Below are 24,588 nucleotides of genomic sequence, written 5' to 3' on the forward strand. Positions count from 1 at the left end.
TGCAGGTGTGTTTTCAGTTCCAGAAAAACGTTCGGATGACTTGACTTCCGCTTGAGCAGTTATACCAGAAGGTGTGACTCCAGAACTAAGAAATATAAACTATAACATTCATGGCAGCAAGGAGGCGAACAGGAGCCGAGAGGCAGAGGTACAGTAGGTTGTTATTTTTGTCCCCTCACCTTCTGAGCACCAGCAAATGCATGATAGTAACACGACACATAGGTCATAATGGCCTTTTCATCGGGTCTGGCCGTGTTTACTACATCTGTGTAGAAAGAACAAGGTCATCTGTTCAGTTCAACAAGCACATGCTGATCACTTTGACCTCATGCCTCTGGAGAACGCAGATATTTTTTTGTGGTTCTTTATTTTAATGCACTGTACACTGCCCAGCTTCTTTCAAGATGTTTTTGATGTATAGACAACATATACAGTATCTTGATTCAGCTTATCTGACATGTTATGGTTCATGTCTTCTAAAAGACCAGAAGGTTACTGACAAATATCAGTACCAATCTACAGCACAATGCTTTTACCACTTTGCCAGAAGAATTGGTACTTTATTCCATTTTATACTAAAGGGTAACTTGAATGCTCCTACAAATAGTCTCTTGAAAGGAAAGAAAATGATGTCCACTAGAATAACTCTTCTGTATCACACAATCAACAATAAAAGGCACTATTTAGTTATCCAACATAATGCTGGTGATCTAGAATAGACTGTATAAAAGCTAAAAGCACATTTTTCATTTAAAAGATTTTTTGTCCAAATCACATGAAGGAATCATAGGAATCCCATTTTGTTTTACATACTGTAGCAACAGTTTGATTTTAAGCATTTTTACCTTCTGCATCCAACATTTTTGGGATGTCTAGGTGTTTCTCTGCAATTTCCAAAGCCAGATTCAGGTTTCCAAGCGGATCATCCTAAATGCAAAATTGAAAAGCATGTTTTAGCAAATATAATCAAATATCAAATATTATACAGAAACATTTAAACAAAATGTTATATTTATAGTATAAAGTACACATATAAAAAATCTAAGTTATTATAAACAACTAAATCTCCACTGGTCCTGTTGTTTTTCAAAACATCCAAAAATTAGGTTTTTCCCCATAAACTGAAACAGAGCTGCTGGGCCAGAAATTAAACATGCGATCCATTCTGTAACAGTTGGAGACAGGGACTGAGGTCCTGTACTTGTCTGTATTATAAAGATTTTGTATATGGATAGCAAGACCTGGAAATGGGTTTATCACATTGTGCAAGTTGCTCACTTTGCACACGTGTCCAAAGTTTAAAATCATTCGGAAAAGAGAATGATACATCCTTTGTAGTTATTTTTTTCCCATTTTCAGTCTCTTCCTTAGGTGCTCCTTTCCTGCCTGTGTGTAGTGTGTGTAACTACAGTAACTCAGTGCTGGGTCACTGACGAACTCATTCACATGATCCTGTTACCTAAGTTACCTGTGTAAGATGACATACTCAGACAAATGATATGTTATATACTCATTTTTTGAGAACGGGTTTCTACTAAATATTTAAGAGTTTACAAGCATTGGACAATATCACCTTTTGTTACTTTGTCCTGTTTGTCAGCAATATTCATGTTATGTAGATCTAACATTTCCAAAATAAAAAGCTATGGAAATGCAAATTTCCTTTTTTTCATGCTTAGAAAACATTTACACTCAACATACAGACAACCGAGAATTAGTAATAAATAAATCTGGTGCATAATTTTCTCCCTAATTTTACTTGAAATCATATCATTGTTACCTAATGAAAAATATTAATACAATGTACACAGGATGGTTCTATACCTTTGCCTTGAGGGTAGGGCCAAAGACTAAGCCTGCCATTAAAGATAAATCATACACTTCAGATAAATAACTGCAAGCTTCTGTAATCTCGCACCTCTCACAACATATTGTCAGTGCCCTAGAAGCTTGGTGTGCTGGTGCTTACAATGATGCTTTCCAGATAAAGGAATGATCATTGGAAAAAGTGCAAAACAAAGCACAGCTGCAGATTCTTTCATCTTATAATGGTGTCTCTGGGCTCTACTCTACAGTCCAGCCTAAAGCAAGTGACTCTGGCAAGTCCAACTCAGACATTTGCATTGTTAATATCTGAGCTTACCAGAGTCTGCTCAAGAGAAGCCAGACTAAACAGCTGTGCCTAAAATATCCTCTGCTCCAGACACAAGGTGACATAGCTCTAAGGTCACAGATCAAGACAACGTTCACTTTCCCCATGAGCTCCCACTTTGAAAGTTCTGGGCCGGATTATTTATTTTTTTTAAGTCAAAGGTCGCAGCCAGGAAAGACACAGAGCTCTTCAATACTCTCAAAGGACACGCCTCAAATTTCAAAACATTAAAAAGCAAACCTTTTTATGCTTTTACATTTGTGGTAAGATGTTATCATAAATGTTTGGGTTCAAAATAAACTTTGCACACCATTTAAGGCCATTCAAATATAGTATTAAGAACATTAATAGCATTGACAAACCTCATACGCCGTAATCTTGACACTTGAACACTTTAATTGATTCCAAAAGACTTAAAACACACAAAGAAGAAAAGACAATGATCTCCTATGGTTTCTATATGGATTCCATACTCCATAATATTCTGGAGAGTTTGGTTGGAGGAGAGCACATTCGCACACAATGAACTCCTGCTGCCTTTATTAGCAGTTAGTTCCCTGTTCATTCTGTACCCTAGAAGCCACTGTGTGCTTAAGATCACCCAGTCTAAGGACAATAGCAGTAATGTCTACTCAGGATCACCATACAGACATTTATTCTGCACCTATTTCTACAACACTAAACTCCTATATAACATTGAGAAGTTGATCTTAAAAGAGACTAAAAACCAGAAGGGAATACTATTCTTTAAAGGTCCAAAACTTTGTCAAGAATCCCCCTATCTTAGTCTTTCCATGTCATGTGGATCAAGATTTATTTTCAAATAAATTTATTTTCAGGCCATTTAAAAAACTATATTAAACTGGGTCTTGCCATTTTGTTGAATGAATGACAGAGATATTGATAACAGAAATTTCAGCACTTTCCATGGCAAATTTGAGTGCATTTTCATTACATTTCCCATCCCTATAAACCCATTGTAACAAAATTAGAATATAAAAATGTACCCACATGACAAAGAATGACCTGTTCCATTCTCGGCTGTACTAAAGTGAAAAAGACCAGCTAAGAGGGGATGCGTTTCTACAAAAGAAAGTCTGCTTATGATCACTGACGTTTTTCACATGGAGAGAAAGGCAGAGACCCACTGAGGTCCAGCATGTTATTTCAATACCTCATTGAGACTGTGAAAGTCAAGCAGATCCGGCCTGTGTCTGTGGATGAGGGCACTGAATGCCAACCCATCGTTCCAGCTACACAAGACATCCAATCGCAATGTAACAATGAAAAGGATTGCATGCAAGGAGGAAAAAACACACAAAACAAAAGTGGATATTTTCAGGCCAACCAATAAAGATGTAGATCCTCATATTTAAATTTGTTTTCTTTACGCATAAATCAGAAAGCCTTTAGCCCTTTGTATGGCAAGACTATTTAGGGCTGTACTGCTTTTCCCACTGATCACTAGCTAGAGGTAGAGGCTGCACAGTCTGGAAACACACTGCAGTATCACAGTTAGTCAATGCATCAACTCAACCGGTATTAAAAACGCATGCAGGCCACACATGAGCATGCTGTCAAAATCTGTCAAGCACACTAAAGACCTTATTGAGCTTGGAGTAGTCAATGAGATCAGGTCGATGCCTATGAATCAGGGCGCAGAAGGCCAGACCATCTTTCCAGCTTCATATTTAGGGGAAAGAAAATCATGTTAGATGATATCCTAAAACAGAAACACAAAATAGATGTATTTCGACAGTCTTAACAACGAGGTGGCTCACAGGACAAAACACCAGAGTGGCAACTCACACGTGGTTGATTACACACCTCTTTGCTAAGCTAGGCTGAGTTTATATTAGTAATTCTCCATGAAGCCTGGCTGCATTAATTCTCAACAAGGTCAAATCCAAATTGATATGGAATGATACAAAGAGGCATCACTTTCTAGGTGTCTTTAAAGCAACAGCATCTAGATAGCTGCTAAATGAGTCCACCTGAGCCACTAATGGTGATGATTCAGGTGAAGAGCACAGCTGGACCTCCAGGACCAGGACTGTCCTCCCCTGACGTAGTCCATTCAGAGATAACCTCCATTGAGAACTGACTAAAACCGGAGTTCAAAATGATCAGAATTTGAAAATGAAATCAAAATCATGCAAGAAAAGTGTTCAAGAAATATTTTGGTTACATGTCTATTTCCAGTAGTTTCACACTAATCCTGGACTGCCAAATGTTGGGTTAGATAAGCATTTCTGGGATTATTGCTAGGGATCAGGCCTCAATAAGGTCAGGATTCAATACTACATTAGACACCCAATATTTAATTGGAGTGATTTTTTGTTTTCTTGATAGACAATTGTATTGTACCATCGGTAAAGGTTTCAAAGTTTAATTTAATGCTAGCCTAAATCACTTAACAAACTAAAATTAATCCTTGTTTTCTTCTTCTTCATTATGTAGGAAGATTACAGCATGATTCGAACCTGGGCTGGCTGGGCTCACCTGACATGAAAGTTCTGGACATTGACATTCCTATAGGGCGCAGTCTTTCTCTGACACCACAGAAGAAGGCCTTCCTTAGCAGATGTTTCTTAAAAAAAACAGAGAAAAAGTGGTCTTCCAGTCCAGTTGTGTAATAAGCACATAATCACACGATTCAGTATATTCTCTAATTCTCATAATGTTACTCATTAGCATTGATTTTTCCTTTGAAATATGGTTTTGAACATCTTCACATTTATGCAAACTTTCTGCTTTGTATCTTCCACCAAATGGCATTTAATAGGAACACAACACTATGCAATCGTTTTCAAAATGGCAACCGCTTACCTTCCACTGAAATGTCCTGGATAGCAAAGCGGAGGATGATAGTCCAGATCATACCCAAAGTCATCTTCACGTTCCCGTCCACAATTTCTACAGGAGCAGGACACCACTCAGTGAGTGAGATCCACAAAGCCTGTGCCATTGTATCAGAATTCCTGTACTCACACTGTAGTTACAGTATGTTCCATTGCCTTTTAAAGGTCCAAGTTTTAAACTACCAGACAACGTTCTTCAAAAAAAACAAAATAATAAATTCGCCATTCAGAATCAATCAGTAATTGAGTAAGTTCACTCATACGTTATCTCTTCTTTGATAAAATCACTTTACTTTTCAATAAACTCTTCATCTACAACTGTGCGTGAAGGCCTTTAGTTAGCCTTACATGGGACCACAGCTTTAACTGAATGCCTTCATATTCTAACAGAAAAAAACTAAGAGCTTGACAGATTAATACTGCTTAGTACCACAGCAAATACTTTTGCTATCTCTCCTGTCTGTATTAATTGATCACTGCAGAAGAAAGTATTTTCACTTTTGTTTACTTCAGTAGAAGCTCACAAGAGTTAACTGTAGACATTATTCTCACAGGTAATCAGTAATTGTTCACTGTGCACAGGGGCTTATAAACACTTTTTAAATCTTAATTGAGAAGCCTGGAAAAGCCTTAACTAGACTACAGTCCAATAAGGTAAGGAAGGCATGAAGTTACTTTTCATAGGCCTGAGTTTGGCCTCAAAATAAAAACTTCTGAAAAGCAAAAGATGCAGGTACCTTCAGCTCCAATGGATACCAACTTCACTCCTTTACTAGCAATAAAATCTAGAGCTTTGTTGACATTAGCGATTTTGTGAAAACGCATCTTTCCTCTGTCAGGTTTAGGTAGTCTTTCACCTGCAACAGAAAACACACAGACATGCAAGAATAGAACCTAAATAATTATTTCAGAAGAATGAATTACTCAGAGGACAAAAAACTGCAAAATCCACATTTGATCAAATAACTACAATGACGACAGTGATACTGATTAATTCAAAAGACAATCTGAAAAGGTCATCTGATTTTGCTCTAGTTGTCAGTACCTTCTGCTAGAGATCAGATTAAAAATGGTCACCACAGTTACCACACCACATGTTTAAACTAATACAGTGCAACAGTTACCTGAAATGACTTCCAAAAGAAGCATAAGTTTAAGGCCATTTCTGAAGTCATCTTCAATATTTTCAATTTGTGTTCCAGCTTTCCTCAGGTGAGAATTGCACCAGGCCGTAAAAGTCTGCAAGAAAAGATGCCTTTTCTTAGCTTTGCATTTAATTCTTTAGACTTTCTTTTATACATAATACTGCCCCATTGAAAACAAATCTTCCGATTTCAAATCGTATTTGGGTGAAAACAAAACAATGAGCCAATACATTTTGGCAAGCTAAGAGTTTGTGTATTGGAACTCCCTACAGCATTGGATTATTCACCAGAGCTGCACAGATCACTTGGTCCTTACTGGAATCTTTAGGTGCAAAATATAATTATCACATGCACAGATTTGACACAAAATAAAATCCACTGGTAGACTACAGCAAATCCCAGTGTCAGCAAATACATGTATACATCAACTGTACCCCTGGCCATGAAATTAACAAAGAATGACATTAAAACCATGTCAAAATGACCATACTAATGCACTCGTAAGAACATAAAAAAGGTTGTGTGGCCCATCTAGCAGATTCTAGGATCTCATCCAGCTGTTTCGTAAACCAAAACTTTTTTCTCTTTAACCTCTCTCTCATACAAATAAAAGAAAACACACAAACTTCCACAACATGACAACAGAACGGCTTCAACAACTTGGCTGTCTGGCTTGTTCCATACACCCACACCTCTCTGGGTAAAGAAGTACCTCCTGTTCTTGGTCTTAGGTTATAGTTCCACAGTGTTTACTCCCACGTGAGTTTCTGATCTATTCATGGGATCATGAAGAAGTAAAAGACAAATAGTTATATCTGACTAACCCCTTTCCCATCTGGGAAGAGCAAAAATAGGAACTTTTGTTTTTCCTGGGCGCTTGGGAACAAACTGTGGTGAGGTATTAATTTTTAAACATGTGTAGAGAAATAGTTTGTGGGTCAGCCGCAAAACAAACCCTGAAGCGATCCTCGACTTGTAATATTAATATTCATCTTTATCTCTCCCAAGCAGTGGGGCATGTTTGCTATTGCAAGTATGGCTGTTAAAGACAGAAACACAACAGCGGTGTACATTGTAGACCTCAGGCTAATCCACGCTTTATACTGCACTGACACTGAACAGAAATGTGTTTCTTGTACATGTCAGCTATCGCCTGTCTTTTCGCACAAAGGAGGTAGAGGTTTTGTATGAAATGGCCAGGCCACAACTCTGCTGAAGGCCCAGGAAGAGATTATTTCTGTCATTTTAAAATCTAAACAGTACAACTGGCTAATGTGAAAAAGTGAGAACTTAGGTTGCATAATGCCATTATGTAATTGTCCTTAATCGAAGTTTATATGGTGGTCTAAAAAACTCGATGAGGTTTTGGAACTGACTGGTAAAAGATTATCAAAGTGTATAAGATCCTTTCAGAGAAGCTCAGCTGTGAAACCACCCATTCTGCAGCCTGGAGAATCAAGAAGGTCTACACTCCTTCCTCCAGGCTTAACCGATGATCACAGTAACGAAGGTGCAAGCGAAATGCATGACCACTATAACCTAAATGATCACTCCAGCAACTCCAGTCTGGACCCGATACAAGGGCTGGACTTGAAATTTCTCAGTTTTTTTAATAGGCTACAGTTTGGCGTCGCCCTCTCAACTGAACTGTCCTGCCCCCTCGGTTCTGGGCAAAAGGATTTCTGAGCACTTCCGCTTACTTAACTAGCGCCCTAAAAAATAGTTGAACTTTGTCAACGGTCAGATAACTACACTCACCCCGAATTCAGTTACTGCATCGGACTGTTTGATGTGCAGGAGGGCTATCCGTCCAGGAACGGGACCTATTGCACAGTGTCTACGTTACTGGGTGTCAACATTATTACGATCTTGTTTGCTCAGGTCGACCGACTCCTTGCAGTAGTTGACCCTTATACTTACAATCGTTATCTAACTAGGGCTGTAGTTATAGATGATTGTGCTTTCTGTTGGTTTTACAACAATATTTTTCTTAATGATTCAGAACCTCGTTACCGTCGATGTAGCTGCAGAAATTAACGCGTGTGGTATTTTGTCGCTCCAGACAATAATATTCGCGAGAGTGCTGATGAACGTGAAACTGTTCTTCATCGCTAAATACCCGATGGCTCGTCGTTATCTTATATCATTTAGCACTCATCAGTGGCATGGTTGCGAGATTTCAGTTGGGTAGTTGCAGCGGCTCCGTTTCAACCGAAATATCGCCGCCTCCCTACAGATCCGTTCCCTGGCGCCGGCCCTGCTTTAGATACTGCATTGCATCTGTTTCAGTGACCAAAGTTGTACTCAAGTTGACTCGCATAACAATGGAAACATTTTGTTATTTAGCACACCTCGTGTATTTATTGTGAAACTTTGGAAAGCCTTTTTTAAGCTAAAAATAAACAACATACATAAGGCATATGCTACGTTGAAAAGAGCTTAGTACAAAACAAACATCCACTGTTTCTATTCAGACTGGAAGATGTCAATTCCAGTTTCTAATTCCAAACAATCCAGGGCTGTATAAGATGAGAACAGCTGTCCTTTTCTGTCATGCAAGTGAAGGATATATAATGCATTACACAAACAAAGCAGAATAAATACTGCTTACTGCTTAAATAGACACAGCCCTGGGCTTCCAGCTGTCAAAAGTGTATCGGGAATCATTAAAACCCTTTGGAGTTTTAAGACTTCAGAACATTTTTAATGACATAATCCAGAAGACAAAGGTTTTTAAAATTTAAGTTCTTAAAAACAGGAACGTTAACCCTTTATGGTTGGTCAATGTTTAGAAGACCCACCAGTAGATGAAGGGTGTGAACTGAGGATCTGGGCTTCTGGTGGTGGACTGGAGAATCAATGGACAAAAATGAAGTGCTTGTTTGAGTTTCACCACAAATAAATAAACATGTTTTTTTATCATAGAAGTCTTGCATCATTGTTTGCAGCTAAATCATTGTTTTATGAATTCATCTCACTCATCATCCTTTAAAAATGTATAAAACCGACAATTTTTGGATCTATTAAGAGAATATATACACACACTGTGTATTTTTACATGGGTAAATTCAACAGAGGTGCACAGTGACCTGTTAGAACTGCTACATCCCCCTGCCTGTAATATTTACAACAACGTTGTACAACAACAGAATGTTTTTGAGGTACTTTTCTCCCAAAGCAAGCCTTCCTACAATATATTTAATACAAAAAAACTGTATTAAAAATACATCAAAATTTGACTTACAGACTTGTTCAGATTCCAGTCAGGAGAGGCTACTGAAGTAAGTGCATCCAGTTAAATGAGTCACCTTCATCCTCCTTCCACCCACTCCCATACTGTAAATGCAATTTGCTGCTGAAAACCTTGCACATATTTAAAAATAATGCATTGAAAAATCTCAGATTTAGCATTTTTCTAAAGAACCAGTAGTGGCACAATGTGATTCTTTCAATCAAACTGCTTGGTTTAGCACTTCAAATATTTACAGTAGATAAGGAATTTAAAAACAGAATCACCAGTTTATTTTTATTATATATATATAACTGGCCAGTTGTGTCTTTATGTCTTGGTTCAAAGCAATAACCCTTGTATCTCCATGTGGTGAAAGAGGCAGTGCATAAATACATTCATGCATTCACCTTTTCACACTCTTCGAGCTCTGCATTGGCATGAAACATCTGAGGAAGGGCCACATCCCCCACCGAGGGCAGTGAGCCAGCAGGCACCCAGGAAGTCACAGCAATGGCCCTTGAACTGGGGGTCAAAACATCCCTGGCCGTCCTGTCTCAATCCCACCACCAGAGGCGCTGTTCCCCATCGCGAACCGCGCAGGCATCGCTTAGGAAAGCCCGCTCATGATTGGTTCCCAGGCTGGAACACATGAAGTCGGGACCCCAGAGACCCCTGTCTACGCGCTTTTACCAGTTGGGTCATTCAGGAGCCACAACGGATGCAATACTTTGATATCGGCAAGAATTCAGTTCAAAGGAATTCTTTTTCTGAAACGCAAAGGAAACGACTTATCAATTGTTAGACATTTTCTACCTGGCACTTTTAGATTGAGATTTTAGTTGGATGTGGGAAATATGGTCTAGATGTAGACAGTGATGTACACATGACAGCTTTCTTTAGACCAGCTTGCAATTCCAGGCAATATAAATCTCCACACCAAAGGTTTAAATTGATGTTGCTGTAGTAGACTTTGAGGTAACACAAGATCATCTTTAAACACAAATGCAAATGTACTGCATATACTATAATAACCTAAAGAGTGAGTATTTTAAGAAAATAAGCACAAAGCCTGCAAAAGAGAAAATGTCAGTCAGCACATCTATCTTGTCTACATTTCAGTAGGTGATGAATTCAAGAATCATATCCAGCCATTTGTTGAAAGAGGTAATACCCCATTACAGCTAATGAGAAAGGCAACGCAGAAGGACATGAATATACCAGAAATGTCCATCACTAACATTTTTCACGGTGACCAGCACTGCACTATGGCAGCTGCAGAATGACTAGGGTGGATGGCCTGTTATTGTTTCATGGTCCCCACTGAAGATGACAACAGCATTCTTCTGCTCTTCACGTGGGCAGTGCCAGTGGGGCACCAGCGTCCATCTAACATGGTGGGCAAGTGGCAGATTTACGTTACTTCTCGACTAACCCCACACACACACCTTTGGAACAAAGCACTGCTTACGTATGACTAGAGGATATACCAATAAACATGATTCAGTGAGTTTAGCATTTATTTGAGATTTAGAGTCACATATTGTGTCACAGAAATATTTCAGAAATGGCGGCTTTCATGGCATTTAACAGTAGGAGACCTTCCTCCTATGGAATCAAGTCAAATTATATTCCATTAAAGCCTACAAGGGTCAGGGCAGTCATGACTTACATCCTGGAAAAGATCTATAGGGAAGGTCATTTCCCCTAAAAGCCTGCTTGGCCCGAGGCAGAGAGAAAGGGGTGGGAGATCTGAGGTAGAACTCCACCACCCTAATCCAAATCAAGAAAGTCTACTTTCCATATAAGTCGGACTCCCTTAAAGCTATTTCAGCTGGGTGGGGAGCTTCTCAGAGGGTCTGTCACCCTTACCCAAAGGGAGAGAGTAGAAGTCAGCCAGAGAGGTGGGAGATATCCAGGGATAATGCCCCTCCCCAGAAGAAAGATATACTATTACTCTCGCTGTGTCGGGGGAAGAGCCTGCTTCTATATTTACCAGAATATTGGAGCACTTGGAACAAAGATAGCATTCCAGTGGACAAAGCAAGTGCAAGTGACATTAAACCAGCGGTCAGCAAACATTTGTGTGGTTCCTAGAACTGCCACTGCTCTAAATATATTTGAGGTTCAGTGGGAATCAGAGACTCCCCTGGCAACACAGAAGCTGGACTAAAACATTTGCACCACATTTAAAAGGTAAATCTCAAAAAACGTTGTCCAGAGCACGATAAAGAAGGAATGTCATTTCACATTGAAACTCTACATAGTTTTTTTTTTTATAATTGTGAAATACTAAAAATAAATAGCTTAAGTGCTCAGAATGCAGTAAATGATTCTGAAGAAAATCATCAGTTGAAAAAACTCAAAGAGGAATCTTATCATTGATGCAATTAAGTTGACGGTGTCCCTGCCCTGACCTGTTTGTTGTACGCTGTCAATATAACTGAGGAAGGAAAGTGGCATAGCGTACCGAGCTTCACTTAAGAAATGCCCTCTCCCTTTCTCCCTATTCCACGTCGATAAGAGGATCAGCGTGGTGTAAAGTTATTAAGGAAAGCCTGCTATCCCTGAGAAAACAGAAGAGAAGCTTGGAAGAGCACATCAAAGAGTAAAGCACACACACTCTTCCCTGTGCCAGGGAAGAAACTGGAAACAACTCCAGAAGCTCTTCACCTGCCACCCTGCAGCAGACATCACTCTTATCAGCCAGGAGTTTTGCTTACAATCAAGGCAAAGCCTTCAAAGACAAGCTGAAACCTCTTGCTCAGTGGAACCGCAGCAAGAAGGCAAAAGGTACATCGTTTCGATGCAGCGGTTGAACTGCATTTTGAGCCCATAACAACACAAAACAGCTCATGAGAAAAAACGTCTCTGCAGTAGAAACTTTAAACGATAGTATCAGATGCTTTAAATCTTTGCTGCAAATTACAGGTACAGTAGCACACAGGTGACAGGAGGCCTCATTTTACATAAGAATATTTAAACCTGGGAAAGCTAAGTTTAAGAAGAAAAACTGAAATGTGTTGATCACATGAATTTCATGCCCAAAAAAGGTCACTTGGAGGAAACAAGATTGCGTCAAGGATTGTATGAAGACAACAAGAAGACTTTCTTTGTCTTTGTTACCCTGACACATAAGTAAACAGCTAAGGTGATGTCACACTTATTTTTAAACATTTGATGACTTCGTTCGTTTTGCCTCTGTAAATCTGTCAAGAAGAACTGATTGGCCATATAGATGAGACTCGCATCTCAGTGTACAAAATGCACAGAGAGGGGCATCTATCTGAACTACTGGCCCCAGTGGAATCCGAGGCTCTGAATTAAAGGTGCGCCAGTCACAATTAACCACACCACGTCTAAGATGGTCTTGTCTTAAAACCAGCGTTTTAACAAATGTTACAGCCCATACATATTTTTGATGAATATTAGCTGACAATACGTGTAACAGCATTCTCACATGTGACAGGGATAACAGATATACATGTAGTTCGGAGCACTATCCTTTGACAGACAGACACGATAAAAATACCATGCAAGAGGCCTGAATGGTTTTGTGTCGTTTTCCATCAACAAAAGAATTCCAAACCAAGGACACGGGATTAGCCGACCATAATACCCTCTCGGGCCTGAAGCTAAAATTAGGTATCACATCCATTCTAATCCTAAGGACGTCATCATCCGTTACCAGCGCCTGTTGACAGATCTCATACTTTGCGTATCAATGGAATGGCAGAAGTCTGGAGGGCCGCTCGTTAGTGGGAGCTATTGTTAGGCGGTACCCACCGCGTCCCCCCACTCAAGAGTGATGCCGCCCCGTGCCAAGGGGTCTGTACAGCGCACTTGGAAGCGCGACGCGAGCCAGATATCGCCTTGCCTGACCTTTACCGCGATTCCATTACTTAAGGGGGGGAAAAAGCCCAGGTTGGCTCTTTCAATCCAGGTGGGAACTTCATTGGCAATAGAACTGCTTTTCAGGTCGGTTACTTGTCATATTCGGACTGTCGCGTTTGTGGTTCCGTTTGCACCGTTCCCTTCACATATCAGGAAGGGAAATCGAAAGTATTAAAGTTTTTAAAACTATATATGTATTTGCAAAATAAAGGTAACCGATACTTTACAAAATCACCTCTCTCCTATTTGAACACAACTGCTGTGTCTGTTTCCCAAGTGCTGCAGTGTTGTCGGTCAGAGGCGGCATCAGAGCTCTTACCTTGCGCTGCTGCTTCTCCCAGGCCGGGTCCAACAGCATGTCCCGGTCCCAATCGTCCTCCTGTATCATGTACTCGTCCGGCTCATACTCGTGGTTGTTGTATTGCACCGTCATATCTACCTGGGTCATGGTTCTGCAGATGTGTTAACACACACACAGAAAAAAACTCTAGTGCAATTGATTAGAAGTGGACGGGAGGGAGGAGAACAACGCCGCAACGGTACTTGAGAAGCTGCTGTAAAGCGCCTTGCAGATTCAGTGCTGAATTCGCAGTTCGGTGCAGTGAGTGTGGGTATGAGCTGCGCTCTCTGCTCCCCGGCTGACGGAGTGATCTCGGCGGCGCTCGCGCGGATTTCAATTCATACTGCGCGTCACGTGACGCCTGGCCCGGCTGGCAGGGGCACTTGAGCACGCGAGTGGGGGGAGACACGTTGTCCCTCTGGGAGTCACCCCCCGCCGCTGCCCGTGACAGTGTTTCTGAAAAGCATCCTCTTGCCTGCGCAGATGTAGCGATAGGAGCCGCTGCTAGAGACGCGTGCCTTCGTGCGTGCGCATCGCTGTCATGCATAATATGAATCTTGCAGACTTTGAGATTATGATGCACCCTCTAAACCCAATCCCCGCTGGAACAATAAACCAAAAGACACGGGTACACACAAACTCAAGAAAACTGACCTTTTCAAGCATTTTTAAAGGAAAAATACATTTAAAGGTATTAATTCAGCAGAACCGAAAGCAGGGTCTTCCAGTACAGCAGTTCGAAGACTGCCAATGAGGGCAGGTGTGGGGTTTAACAGCTCCCTAATGTAGGTAAAAGACAGACCCTTCAGCCCTTCAAGGTGCAGCAGCAGCGTTTTAAATTCCATTCTGAAATCCCTAGGGAGCCAGTAGAAGGGAGATAAAACTGGTAAGATGTGCACCTGCATTTTAGATTTCCTTCAAATCCGGGCATCTGAATAATGAAGACCTGACTTGAGTGTCCTCACAGGCAATCACTGTACAGCATAGTGTTCGAGTAGTACTTTGTTGTTTGAGAAATACACTCTTTGATAGGTGTTTATAGGGTCCATTTTAATATCAGTCATTGCAGTGGTGGCGAATGTACGTGACAATGGGATGAAGCCTGGAGTTTCAGGAGGTTCTGTAGCTCCAGACAGCCCAGGCTAGCAGTGAGTAGCTCTGTGGCTCCTGGCAGCACTGAAGCTCAGCAGGTGTGAGCCTGGTCAGTACCTGCATGGGAGACCGCCTGGGGAAAAACTACTGCAGGTGTTAGAGGGGCCAGTAGGGGGTGCTCACCCTGCAGTCTGTGTGGCTCCTATGGCCCCAGTACACTGATGGGGTCAATATACTATAAAAAGGTGCTGTCCTTTGGATGAGATGTAAAACTGAGGTCCTGACTCTCTGTGATATGAAATAAGAGTAAGGTATCATCATTATTATTATTATTAGACTGAGTGTGTGAATCAGAGAGATAGCAGGTGCTTACACAGAGGGTAAAGGCACCATGGCAATGCTCTTACTCCAGCCATGAGCCTGTCCAGGGGCCCCTTTACAGACACCTCTCGGGGGAGAGGCAGTGAAAGATGAAGTGAGGGGTGTTTTCTGTACACCCCAGCACACCTGCAACACACCCGGCCCTGGCGTCTCTGTGTCCTGAAAGCTCAGACTGGGCATACTCTACTAGTGCACACAGTGAATTCAAAGGCAAAGGGATTTAATTTTTAATTTAATTGTTCAGTGGTAAACTGATTCAAAATTAGATTAAACAAGGTTTCTAAAGAGATTTTGCAAAGGCACTGTTCAGAATTGCACTTTCTTCAATCCACTTGAAGAAAATAATTTGTATGCTTGTACGGATGTGTGCAGTGCGCTTCCTTTAACACGAGAAGTATTACATTGCACATCAAACGTTACAGAAATTTAAACCGACAGCAAATAATTTAGGACTCCCACCTCCAGAGGTCGCTATCAATCGCACTTTCTTAGGCAGATCAACGCGTGTGCTCATTCATACCATATCCGGGTTAGAGGTTAGTGTGTACACGCACATGTACATGTGGGTCCTGAAGTGAGCTACAGTAAGTTGGAGGTTCTTAAAATCGTTGCAAATTAAGTCTCTTTATTTATGTAGTTCATAGTAGAATATTCCTTGGTTATGTATCCAGTTATCTTTAAAACATAAAATTCTTGTGTTTATCTTTTGCTTACTGTTGTGTTCCCAGTTGTTAAAAACGTCCATACAGCAAGCTACTGCTACAGTTTATTTTGTGTTCAAATTATTGCATGTGTTTCTTCGTCATGTTCTCTGAACTATTCACAGACACTGCCCAAAAATCTGAGTATAGTATTCGTATTTATGAGAACATATTCGTATTTTTTTTTCAGTTCTTGTCTTAGCATTATTTTTGTTATCGGTAGCATTGTAAGGTTTTGCAATACAGGTATCGGTATGTGGCGGTAAAATGTATAGGAGTAGTAGAACCGTATGAAAGTCGGGTTTTCACTTCATCCTCTCAAGGTGTTTTGGATTTAATGAGTAAATATCAGCGCGATCTTCCTGAGATTCTTCGACACTGACTCAAGATCTCGACCAAACCCACTAACAACCAGGGGACGGGAGGCATGTGATCGTAGTATTTGCAACATTAATGTTCTTGTTTTATTTCTAGGAGTCGGGATAGTTAGCGGTAAAATGACGTCGCTAGCTCAGCAGCTGAAGCGTCTGGCTCTGCCACAGAATGACCCGAGTTTGCTGTCTCGTAAGGATGTGGCCTCCCTGCTCTTTGACCCGAAGGAGGCAGCAGGCATTGACAGAGACACTTTCTTCGCACTGGGTAAATGAACAGCTCCCCACTGGGGACGGCATGAGCTGAGAATTGCTGCTGCTATGTCCGTGCATGTTCAAGTTTAAAAAAAACTGCAGTGCTGTTTCGATGTTAATCACAGTCGTTTTTAATTTAACGACAAGTGTTGCTGAACGTTTGTCTTCACGGCTATGCTGTGTGCCTGAGTCTGGTCACCAGTCAGACCCTTGCTGTCCTGTCGTGACAGGGTGCACAGGACTGGAGGAGCTGCTGGGAATTGAACCCCTGTTTGAGGAGTTCCAGGACACGCTGTTCAGCCCAGCTTCCAAAAACCTGGAGCGTAGCGTTCAGACCAAGGAGGTCAACCAGCGCCTGGACGCAGGGATCTCCTTGTTCCTCACTCGCCTTTCTCCGTATTTCATGCTAAAACCAGCACAGAAATGCCTGGAGTGGCTCATTCACCGGTAAGATCAACGTCAGCAGTACGCTTTTGGCGCCCCTGGATGTTTTTGAATAATTTCCGCCATTCCTCAATCAAGAAATGTGTATCTGTGAAAACCCTGAGTTTGCCCTAGCCTTACTTAGCCACCATCACCTACAATTTTAGTTCTCGTTTTTATTTAAAGTGATTAACTGCTTTACCCCTTACAAGTGGAGATTATTGTAAATGTTCCACAGGTTCCACATCCATCTTTATAACGAAGACAGCTTGGTTGCCTGTGTTTTGCCATATCATGAGACCAAAGTGTTTGTGAGAGTAATTCAGCTGCTAAAAACCAAGGACCCAACCCACAGATGGAATTGGCTCCACGCAATAAAGGTACAGTGTTCCAGTATGTCTCTTCTTTAGTGTATGTACAATAAGCTCGATGTTGTAGCTTTTTTTTTAACTGAAAGGTTGAATTGGCATAGAAATACTTAATGAATGCTTGTTTTCAGTTAAAAAAACAACCTTCGCCACATCAAATTCAATTTTTTCTCTTGTCATATATCGCATGTATGGTCAATAGTTTTAAGTGGACTGCATGTTTGTTGAGTATTGTAAAAGGTGCCTTTACAGGTAGTTAACTGAAGTAATTCAGAGCTCAGCTAGAATTAAAAACATATTCACCCCTGAGGAAAGTTTGACATGCTCCACACCCAGTGACAGAAGTCAGGATTTCTGTGATTGGAAAAGTAAATGATGCTGGTCATTTCAGCTTTAATGATCTTGTGCTAAATCACAATATTGACATTATTGCTTTGTGCTCATTGTTTTCAGAAACCCGGGGTTCCACTGCCCAGAAGCACAGTTATTACACACTGTTACAAAAACCTGAGTTTCCTGGACTTTATCTGCAGTCTTGTGACTAAATCGATTAAGGTAACGAAACTCATTCCTACTTGTCCTTTCCATACAAGTAGGAACTTTGCATTCAGGTTTTTATTGAATCTTACCTTAAGAAACCTGAGCTGATGCTTCTGTGTTCTGTGTTTCAGGCTTATTCAGGATGTTCAGGAAACTGTGCCCAGCTCAGAGTTATTTTCTCCTTCTATGCATCAACTATTGTTCTTGCTTTAGATGCTGTTGAAAAGATAACAGATGCATTGATAGCCAAATTGCTGCCATATATTCAAAAGGTAAGAAGCATATTATGTTATATTTGAAAAACAAAGATCTGTGCGTTTTATTTTCAGTTTCTTAGTTTATTTAAAGCACAAGGTAAATTACCTAAACCCCAGTGTCCCAAAACATGCCCAGGAGAATTTGTTCTGCATCCTTGTTGTAGTTCAGTAACTTTAAATATGTTCTGATGCCTTTCCTGACTCCTTTATTTTCATGTGCTCTTTAATCAACTTTGACATTGCAGACAAGTGATGTTTTGTGAAAAATAATTTAGTTTCTTCCTTCCCCACCTCTTTTCGACGTGTGGTATAAGTGTTTTTTAGCAAACCTTTAAATGAAAACTTTTTTTGTTCTGTGTCCTAGGGTTTGAAGTCACCCTTGACAGACTATAAGGCTGCAACCTACATGATTGCGAGTCAGCTGGCTGTCAAGGTGGTGATGGAGCCGGCTTTGGTCAATACCCTCGCTCTGCAGATTAGCAGCTCTCTTTCTCAAGACCCTGCCATGCCCAGAGAAGGGCTGGGCTGCCTGATTGTTTTATTACAAAATCAGAAGGAAGGCTGCCTCGAAACAAAGTGAGTCTGAAACTATTAACTGTTCACTTATTTGATTGATGTTCTGAGTGTATGAAAGGAGACTGATTCACCACTGACTCTGCACCTGTAACTGTAATTTACAATCTCAAGGAAAACATAGTCTGGAATGCTAATCTTGAATTACATCTTGGTAATTTGATGGTATTCTTGGCATTGATGAGATTCTTTGAGCTGTCACTGTGATTTCTTTGTTTTTCCATTCCATTCATGGTGATAAGCGATAAGCTGTTTTCTTTTTCAGTAGCAGCAACTCATTTCTTTTCACAGCAGCAACGTTTGAAGTATCACCTACTGTTTACTGTCTCCATTGAGATTGATTTACCAAAAAACTCATGTTGTGTGTTTTCTTTCATTTACTAAAATAATAATTGTGAGACCCTGCCGAAGTGCTTGGTTACTTTCAGAATGCCCAGAACACGAAAAATCCCAAAACATGTTGGGGTCAAATATGAACATCTTTTTTGGTGTGATGGCGAATCATACAAAATAAGGCAGTTTTGCTATATTACTTATTGGTGTATCACTGACAATAACAATAAGGCAAAGGTATCTTGATAAAAGAAGCCTGTTGGGATTGTCCGTGTTTTTCTTTCCTGAATTCCATTATGCATGACATTCAACATGTTAAGGCTCATTATATGTTAAAACTATATAATGTTTTCATATGACCTAGTGTTGTACTGCTCTTGGAGAACATGGTCTTGACCTTCTCTAGTAATCAATAAGTGAAATTCCTTTTTTCCCCACATTTTTCAAATCAGAGCCTGTACCCGCCTGTGCAGCATCCCTGATCTGATCTCGGCTCTCCAGGATATCGCAAAAGTACACGATATCAGCCCGGTGCTGCGCTGCCTCGTCCCACACCTCATCCACGCTGTCATTGCGGACAGTGGTGAGTTTCGCAGGGAAGAGAGGAGCTTCGGTTTCTCGGGCATCAATGTTGCTTTATTCAAATCTTTAAAAATCAATTGGATCGGTTTGTTAAGTTCAGTGATTGTTTACGTAGGAGAGTTAACTGTCTATCGAGATGGGACATAGTAAAATGGGCCTTGGCCTCTATGTTCACCTTGTAACTAGAGCATAGCGTTTAAGCCAACAGTAGCATTTGAGTATGGAATTGAGGGTTATTTTCCATCTGATTCCATTTGATTTGTGTGAATTGACAACTGGTACTAAGCTAAGAAAAACCCCAAACTAATTGAAATTATTTGAAAATAAGCACTCTTTAACACCAAAGGTAGTTAGCATTTTATGTTTTTTATGAAATGTTACTTTAGAGTATAACTTAACCTGACCAAGACTCAAGGAGTAGTATGTTCTATATTCCTGCAGTGGTATGAAACACATTCAGGTTTAAAAAATGTTTTTTTCTTTCAGAAGACAGCCAGAGAGAAGAACCCTCAGAGAACATCAACTTAGGGAGTCTCTTGGAGTCCGTCTTGCAGAATCTTCCTCTGGAAAACGGCTTGGAGCACACCGCAGCAAAGTAATTTAGCTAATCATTTCTCTCTGTTTTTAGGAATTCCTTTGACTGAATGAAGAATTATATTTGGAGTGTCTTTTGTAATCTGTCGGCCTGTTCTGTGTTCAGTCTTTAACCTAGACTGTTCGTGTCGATGTCAGGTGAGGTGCGGTGAGTTTGTGTCCTATTCCCTTGTTCTAAAGCAGCTGTTTTTTTTTCCTCAGGGTTTTTCTCCAGAAGTACCTTTCCCATGGGAAACAGAGGCAGTTTTCCCCCGAGCAGATTTCCATTCTCAACCAGCGCTTGCTGCCTTTCATACGAGCATTTGAGTGCAAGTAAGGCGGCTGTTGTTTTTCATTGTGCGTCAATGAGATGTAGCAAAGACACACCTTAACTTTTAAGAAGCAGGACGTTTATAACCTTTATGGAAGAAGTGAAGATGCATTCCCAGACCTGGGTGTCACGTTCTGCTTTTCCCCAACCTGTTTCGTTGACACGCAGGTACCCAGGAGCACTGGATTCTGTGTTGGAGGGGCACCTGAGTGATGTCTCGGCCCCGGAGGAGCAGGAACTCTTCCAGCACTTCCTCTCCCTTTCCATGAGCAGTGGCAAATACAAGGTGTGCAGTTCAGCAAAAACCCGAGGTTATGCTCTGCTGCCAGATCTGTCCTGTTGAGCAGTGTAGTCAGATAGAAGGGTTTACGCCTGACTTACCTTTCTTGCAAGTTTATTGATGCTTTTATTTTAATTATTTAGAAATTTTAGTTTGGGCGTCTTGGACCTTTGGTACCTCACCGCACTGGGGCCCTGGGTTCAGTTTCTGACGTGCTGTCTGCGTGGCGTTAGTATGTTCTCCCCATGTTCACGTGGGTTTCCTCCCACAGTCCATAGACACGCCAGTAGGTTAATTGGCTCCTGGGAAAACTGGTCCTGGTGTGAGTGTGTGTTTGTGTCCGTCTCTCTGCCCTGCAGTGGACTGGTGTCCCGCCCAGGGTGTGCCCTGCCTTGTGCCCAGGATGGGCTCTGGCTCCCTCATGACCCTGTATTAGATACGGTGGCAAGAGGGATGGATGGATTGAAGAATCTTTAGATTGTATCAGTTTTAAATACATTTTGACACTTTTTTTCTTCTCTTTGGATGTAGATTTTGGCACATTCTGACACCTCCCTGCTGCTTAGTCTTAATCACCCTCTCCCTGTGGTGAGAAATCATGCCATCGAACATCTGAAGGAGATCATCAACACAGGACAGGTGCTTCATCTTAGAGCTCGTTGAAACCAACTGCCTTGGCCTCCTAACTCGCAAAAGGGCTGTATACTCATGTCACCTTCTTCGGCAGGAGGGCTTCGACGAGGCGTTCCTGAGAGAGGCCGTGCTGGGCCGCGTGAGGGACGATGTTCCTGAAGTGGTGCTGGCTGCCATGAAGGCTCTGGAGGTCAGTGGTTTGAGGGATGAAGGATGCTGTCAGTGTAAAATACAGCACAAACCAGCTCCTGGAAGTATCGCTTGGGTACAAAAACAGTAGATACTACCAACTGTTTGAAATGTGTTTAAAAATGTTTATCAGATGAAAAACAATTGCTTTCAGTTTAAGCAATACCAGAAAGAAGTTAATTCAAACATTACAGATGCATATTGGGTTTTTTTGGCATTATGTACATTTCTTAGTTGCTAATGGCTGCTTTTGACAGTTGTGTGAGCCCAGGCCCTTCCTATTTGTTTCTGAGATTTGTTATAAATGTACATTTCTGTACAAGTGCAGTTAAATCATGAATCATATTTCTACAGGTGTATGCTGACCGTCTGGGCCCTGATGAGACCATATCCTGCCTCCTTTCACTTTTCCAACGTGTTGATATTTCAAAGGATGGAAATTGGTGAGATATCATTTCCTTCTAAGCAGTCCAGATCCCCTGGAGCAATTGCTTTGATTTTAATTTTTAATTGTTTATCCATTTTTTTTCTAGCTTTCAAACTTTCAAAACATCTTCTTAGATAAGTAATGTCTTCATTGAAATTGGTCAAAATGTTGCATAAGCACTTAAAACGCATGCTGCTGAAAAACTGCTTAAACTGGCAAATTCAAAGCTTGAAATGTATTGTATGTCCCAAAGATTATAAGTAAAAATGATGTTTCTACCTTTGTCTTTTCCCAATGAATACAGGGAGCTTAGTGTGATCTTGATTACTATAAGTACAAATATTTTCACAAACCTATGCTGTACACTGGTGGGTGTTAAATTGTAACATAGCCTTTATTTGTAATAACTGAACAGAAAACATTTCTTCCGTGGTCAACAGTTTTCTTATAGATGCAGCAGTATATTTTTAGACATTTTTAACGTGACTGATATCAGTGTGGGTAAGATGGTATTGTCCCAATTTTACACCTGTAGCTTACAAAAATAAATAGGCTCAATTAAAAACTTTGCCATTGTTTTGCCAGAATCCTGTTTCTCTCCAAATAACTGAATCCTTTTAGTTCTGAGGCCAAAGTCAGTTTGATTAGAAGTAAATAACTTGGATATCAGTTACAAACAGTTTTTATGCTTTCTTAATAGAAACCACACTGCAACATTGGTTTACTACTGGTTCATACGAGCAGAGTTTGTAGGTGCATCATGGGTTTGGTTTTACTCTAGAAACAGTTCTTATGCATTCTTTCTCTAATACAAATATTTGTTTCTATAATGTCTGTGATGATACTGCCACATTGCTCTACTATATGATATTTATGGTAATAGAACTTGCCCAAAATCTGTAACAACTGCTTAAAGTTCAAGTTTACGATAGTGTTTTCTGTAGAACAGACATAACTAATGGAGCGGTGGCTCTGTGGCTCAGGATCTGCGCCTGTGGCTGGTAGTTTGCTGGTTCGTATCCCGCGGCCGGCAGAGCAATCCTACTCCGTTGGGCCCCTGAGCAAGGCCCTTAACCCCAACTGCTCCAGGGGTGCCGTATAAATGGCAGGCCCTGCGCTCTGACCCCCAGCTTCTCTCCCTGTCTGTGTGTCTCATGGAGAGCAAGCTGGGGTATGCATACAGACAAATTCCTAATGCAAGAAACTGTATACGGCCGATAAAGTGATCTTAATCTTATCTTGTCTCTTAATACTACTGAGCCACCTTACGTTTGGCTGTATTGTCTTGGTAGGTGTCCAGTGCTCAAGGAGGCTGTGCGGATGCTGGACGGCGTGCAGCTTGCCCAGGGAAGTGCCGGCGCGAAGACGCTCATTGTCCGGGAGCTGCTGCCCTTTCTGGTCGTCACGAGCCCTTGCTCGAACTCTCCAGAGCAGCAGTTAGCCACCTGCGTCGCCTGCTGCACACCCTTCTCCCAGCATCCTCTTTTACACGGCTGGGGAAATGGTAAGCACGATACCTGGCGGATATTTTTCAGGGTTTCTTGAATTTCCTGTTCTTATATGTATATACATGGAGCAGGTCCGAGGGATTGACTTGTTTTAGATTGTACCATCGCACGAGTACACACTTCCAAAATTGTAAAGGAGTGCTGCCTCGCATCTGCTCTGCCAGTTTCTGTGTATTCCCTCTTCTTCAAAGCAACTGCAGAGCAAGAAGGAGTTTACCTTAGACTTCAGTGGTCCTGAGATCTGAAGGATCCATTTCACTCAACAGATAATTTATATTATTCGTATATAACTATGGTGTACAGCTAATTCCATACTGCTTTCGGACAGACATTGTCATCGATAATGACTTTAATCACTTTCTGTTCACTGATGTTAATATTTCCTGAAAGTCTGTCTTAAAAGCTGGCTTTGACCCATTGCATGTTTTACTACAGATAAACACTTTACTCATATAGTGGGTCAGCTGGCTCAGATGGGCTCACAGTAATGAAGGGTGAACCCGTTATTGAAATATTTTTTGGATTAAAAATGAAACCTCGATTATAGGTTTGTCACCCTTTTCACGATTTTGTAATGAGCCCGTTTAAACAGAAGTGTTTCTTCCCTGCAGTGCTAGATGGAGTTATGGCCAAGACCCCTCCAGAAGATGTCCTGGGAGAAGCCAATCAACAGCTTATTTCAACAATGACTAACAACCTACTTGCAATGGACTCTTCTTCTAAACTTAACACTGTAAGTAGTTTGAATCCAAATATCATGCCCTGTGATGTCAGTGGTATTCATGCTCAAATATCGTGAGCATGAGAACTCTCAAGCAGCACAGCTGAGGCCGTAAGAAAGAAAAATAAACAAGACCCATCTTACACTTGAGTGGAAGGTTATTGACAGTGTCCAGGGTGATGTTTTTGGGCTCACACAGTTTTTTGCATCTGTTTCAGATTGAAGATCTCATTGAGATAGTTAGGAACCAGACGTCTAGTCTACAGGAGAGGGCTGCCTTTCTGGTCCTTTCTTACACTCTGGTTCAGAGCCTGCAGACCCTTGATGAGCCTCATCATTTAAACACGGCTCTGAAGATATTCGACTTGCTGCAACCCAAGCTGCAGAAGCTCATTGCCAAAGCACTGACTGAGGTAAGCAGAGGGAAAG

At 41.1% G+C, this 24,588-nt stretch overlaps 2 protein-coding genes across 7 annotated transcripts in view; one reads left to right on the forward strand and one right to left on the reverse strand.

The window, feature by feature from the left end:
- Nucleotides 1-13,939, reverse strand: part of LOC148646356 (alpha-actinin-2) — a 34,103-nt gene extending 20,164 nt beyond the window's left edge. For 3 of the 5 annotated variants that reach the window (XM_088609782.1, XM_088609783.1, XM_088609784.1), the window contains exons 1-7: nucleotides 13,601-13,939; nucleotides 6,138-6,252; nucleotides 5,751-5,870; nucleotides 4,982-5,068; nucleotides 4,655-4,742; nucleotides 3,757-3,835; nucleotides 846-927 (exon numbers count right to left, since the gene is read on the reverse strand). In XM_088609782.1, the coding sequence (XP_088465908.1) occupies nucleotides 846-927; nucleotides 3,757-3,835; nucleotides 4,655-4,742; nucleotides 4,982-5,068; nucleotides 5,751-5,870; nucleotides 6,138-6,252; nucleotides 13,601-13,729 (700 nt within the window). In that variant the 5' untranslated portion in view covers nucleotides 13,730-13,939. Of the gene's footprint in view, nucleotides 1-179; nucleotides 266-845; nucleotides 928-3,756; nucleotides 3,836-4,654; nucleotides 4,743-4,981; nucleotides 5,069-5,750; nucleotides 5,871-6,137; nucleotides 6,253-13,600 lie in introns of all 5 variants that reach the window. The other 2 variants (XM_088609785.1, XM_088609786.1) reach the window with 1 other exon arrangement.
- Nucleotides 13,940-15,595: 1,656 nt separating this feature from the next.
- The window catches only part of heatr1 (HEAT repeat containing 1), a 29,935-nt gene continuing 20,942 nt past the window's right edge, over nucleotides 15,596-24,588 (forward strand). Inside the window, exons 1-17 of one of the 2 annotated variants that reach the window (XM_088610750.1) lie at nucleotides 15,596-15,678; nucleotides 16,270-16,434; nucleotides 16,652-16,868; nucleotides 17,083-17,224; nucleotides 17,666-17,767; nucleotides 17,884-18,024; nucleotides 18,374-18,585; nucleotides 19,368-19,498; nucleotides 19,984-20,092; nucleotides 20,293-20,403; nucleotides 20,570-20,687; nucleotides 21,213-21,320; nucleotides 21,409-21,504; nucleotides 21,858-21,946; nucleotides 23,223-23,434; nucleotides 24,050-24,171; nucleotides 24,378-24,572. In XM_088610750.1, the coding sequence (XP_088466876.1) occupies nucleotides 16,293-16,434; nucleotides 16,652-16,868; nucleotides 17,083-17,224; nucleotides 17,666-17,767; nucleotides 17,884-18,024; nucleotides 18,374-18,585; nucleotides 19,368-19,498; nucleotides 19,984-20,092; nucleotides 20,293-20,403; nucleotides 20,570-20,687; nucleotides 21,213-21,320; nucleotides 21,409-21,504; nucleotides 21,858-21,946; nucleotides 23,223-23,434; nucleotides 24,050-24,171; nucleotides 24,378-24,572 (2,247 nt within the window). In that variant the 5' untranslated portion in view covers nucleotides 15,596-15,678; nucleotides 16,270-16,292. The remainder of the gene's footprint in view (nucleotides 15,679-16,269; nucleotides 16,435-16,651; nucleotides 16,869-17,082; nucleotides 17,225-17,665; nucleotides 17,768-17,883; nucleotides 18,025-18,373; nucleotides 18,586-19,367; nucleotides 19,499-19,983; nucleotides 20,093-20,292; nucleotides 20,404-20,569; nucleotides 20,688-21,212; nucleotides 21,321-21,408; nucleotides 21,505-21,857; nucleotides 21,947-23,222; nucleotides 23,435-24,049; nucleotides 24,172-24,377; nucleotides 24,573-24,588) is intronic. The other variant, XM_088610751.1, reaches the window with a different exon arrangement.

This window comes from Lepisosteus platostomus, chromosome 17 (genome assembly GCF_059453375.1).
Source record: "Lepisosteus platostomus isolate fLepPlt1 chromosome 17, fLepPlt1.hap1, whole genome shotgun sequence".
Taxonomy (NCBI): Eukaryota; Metazoa; Chordata; class Actinopteri; order Semionotiformes; family Lepisosteidae; genus Lepisosteus; species Lepisosteus platostomus.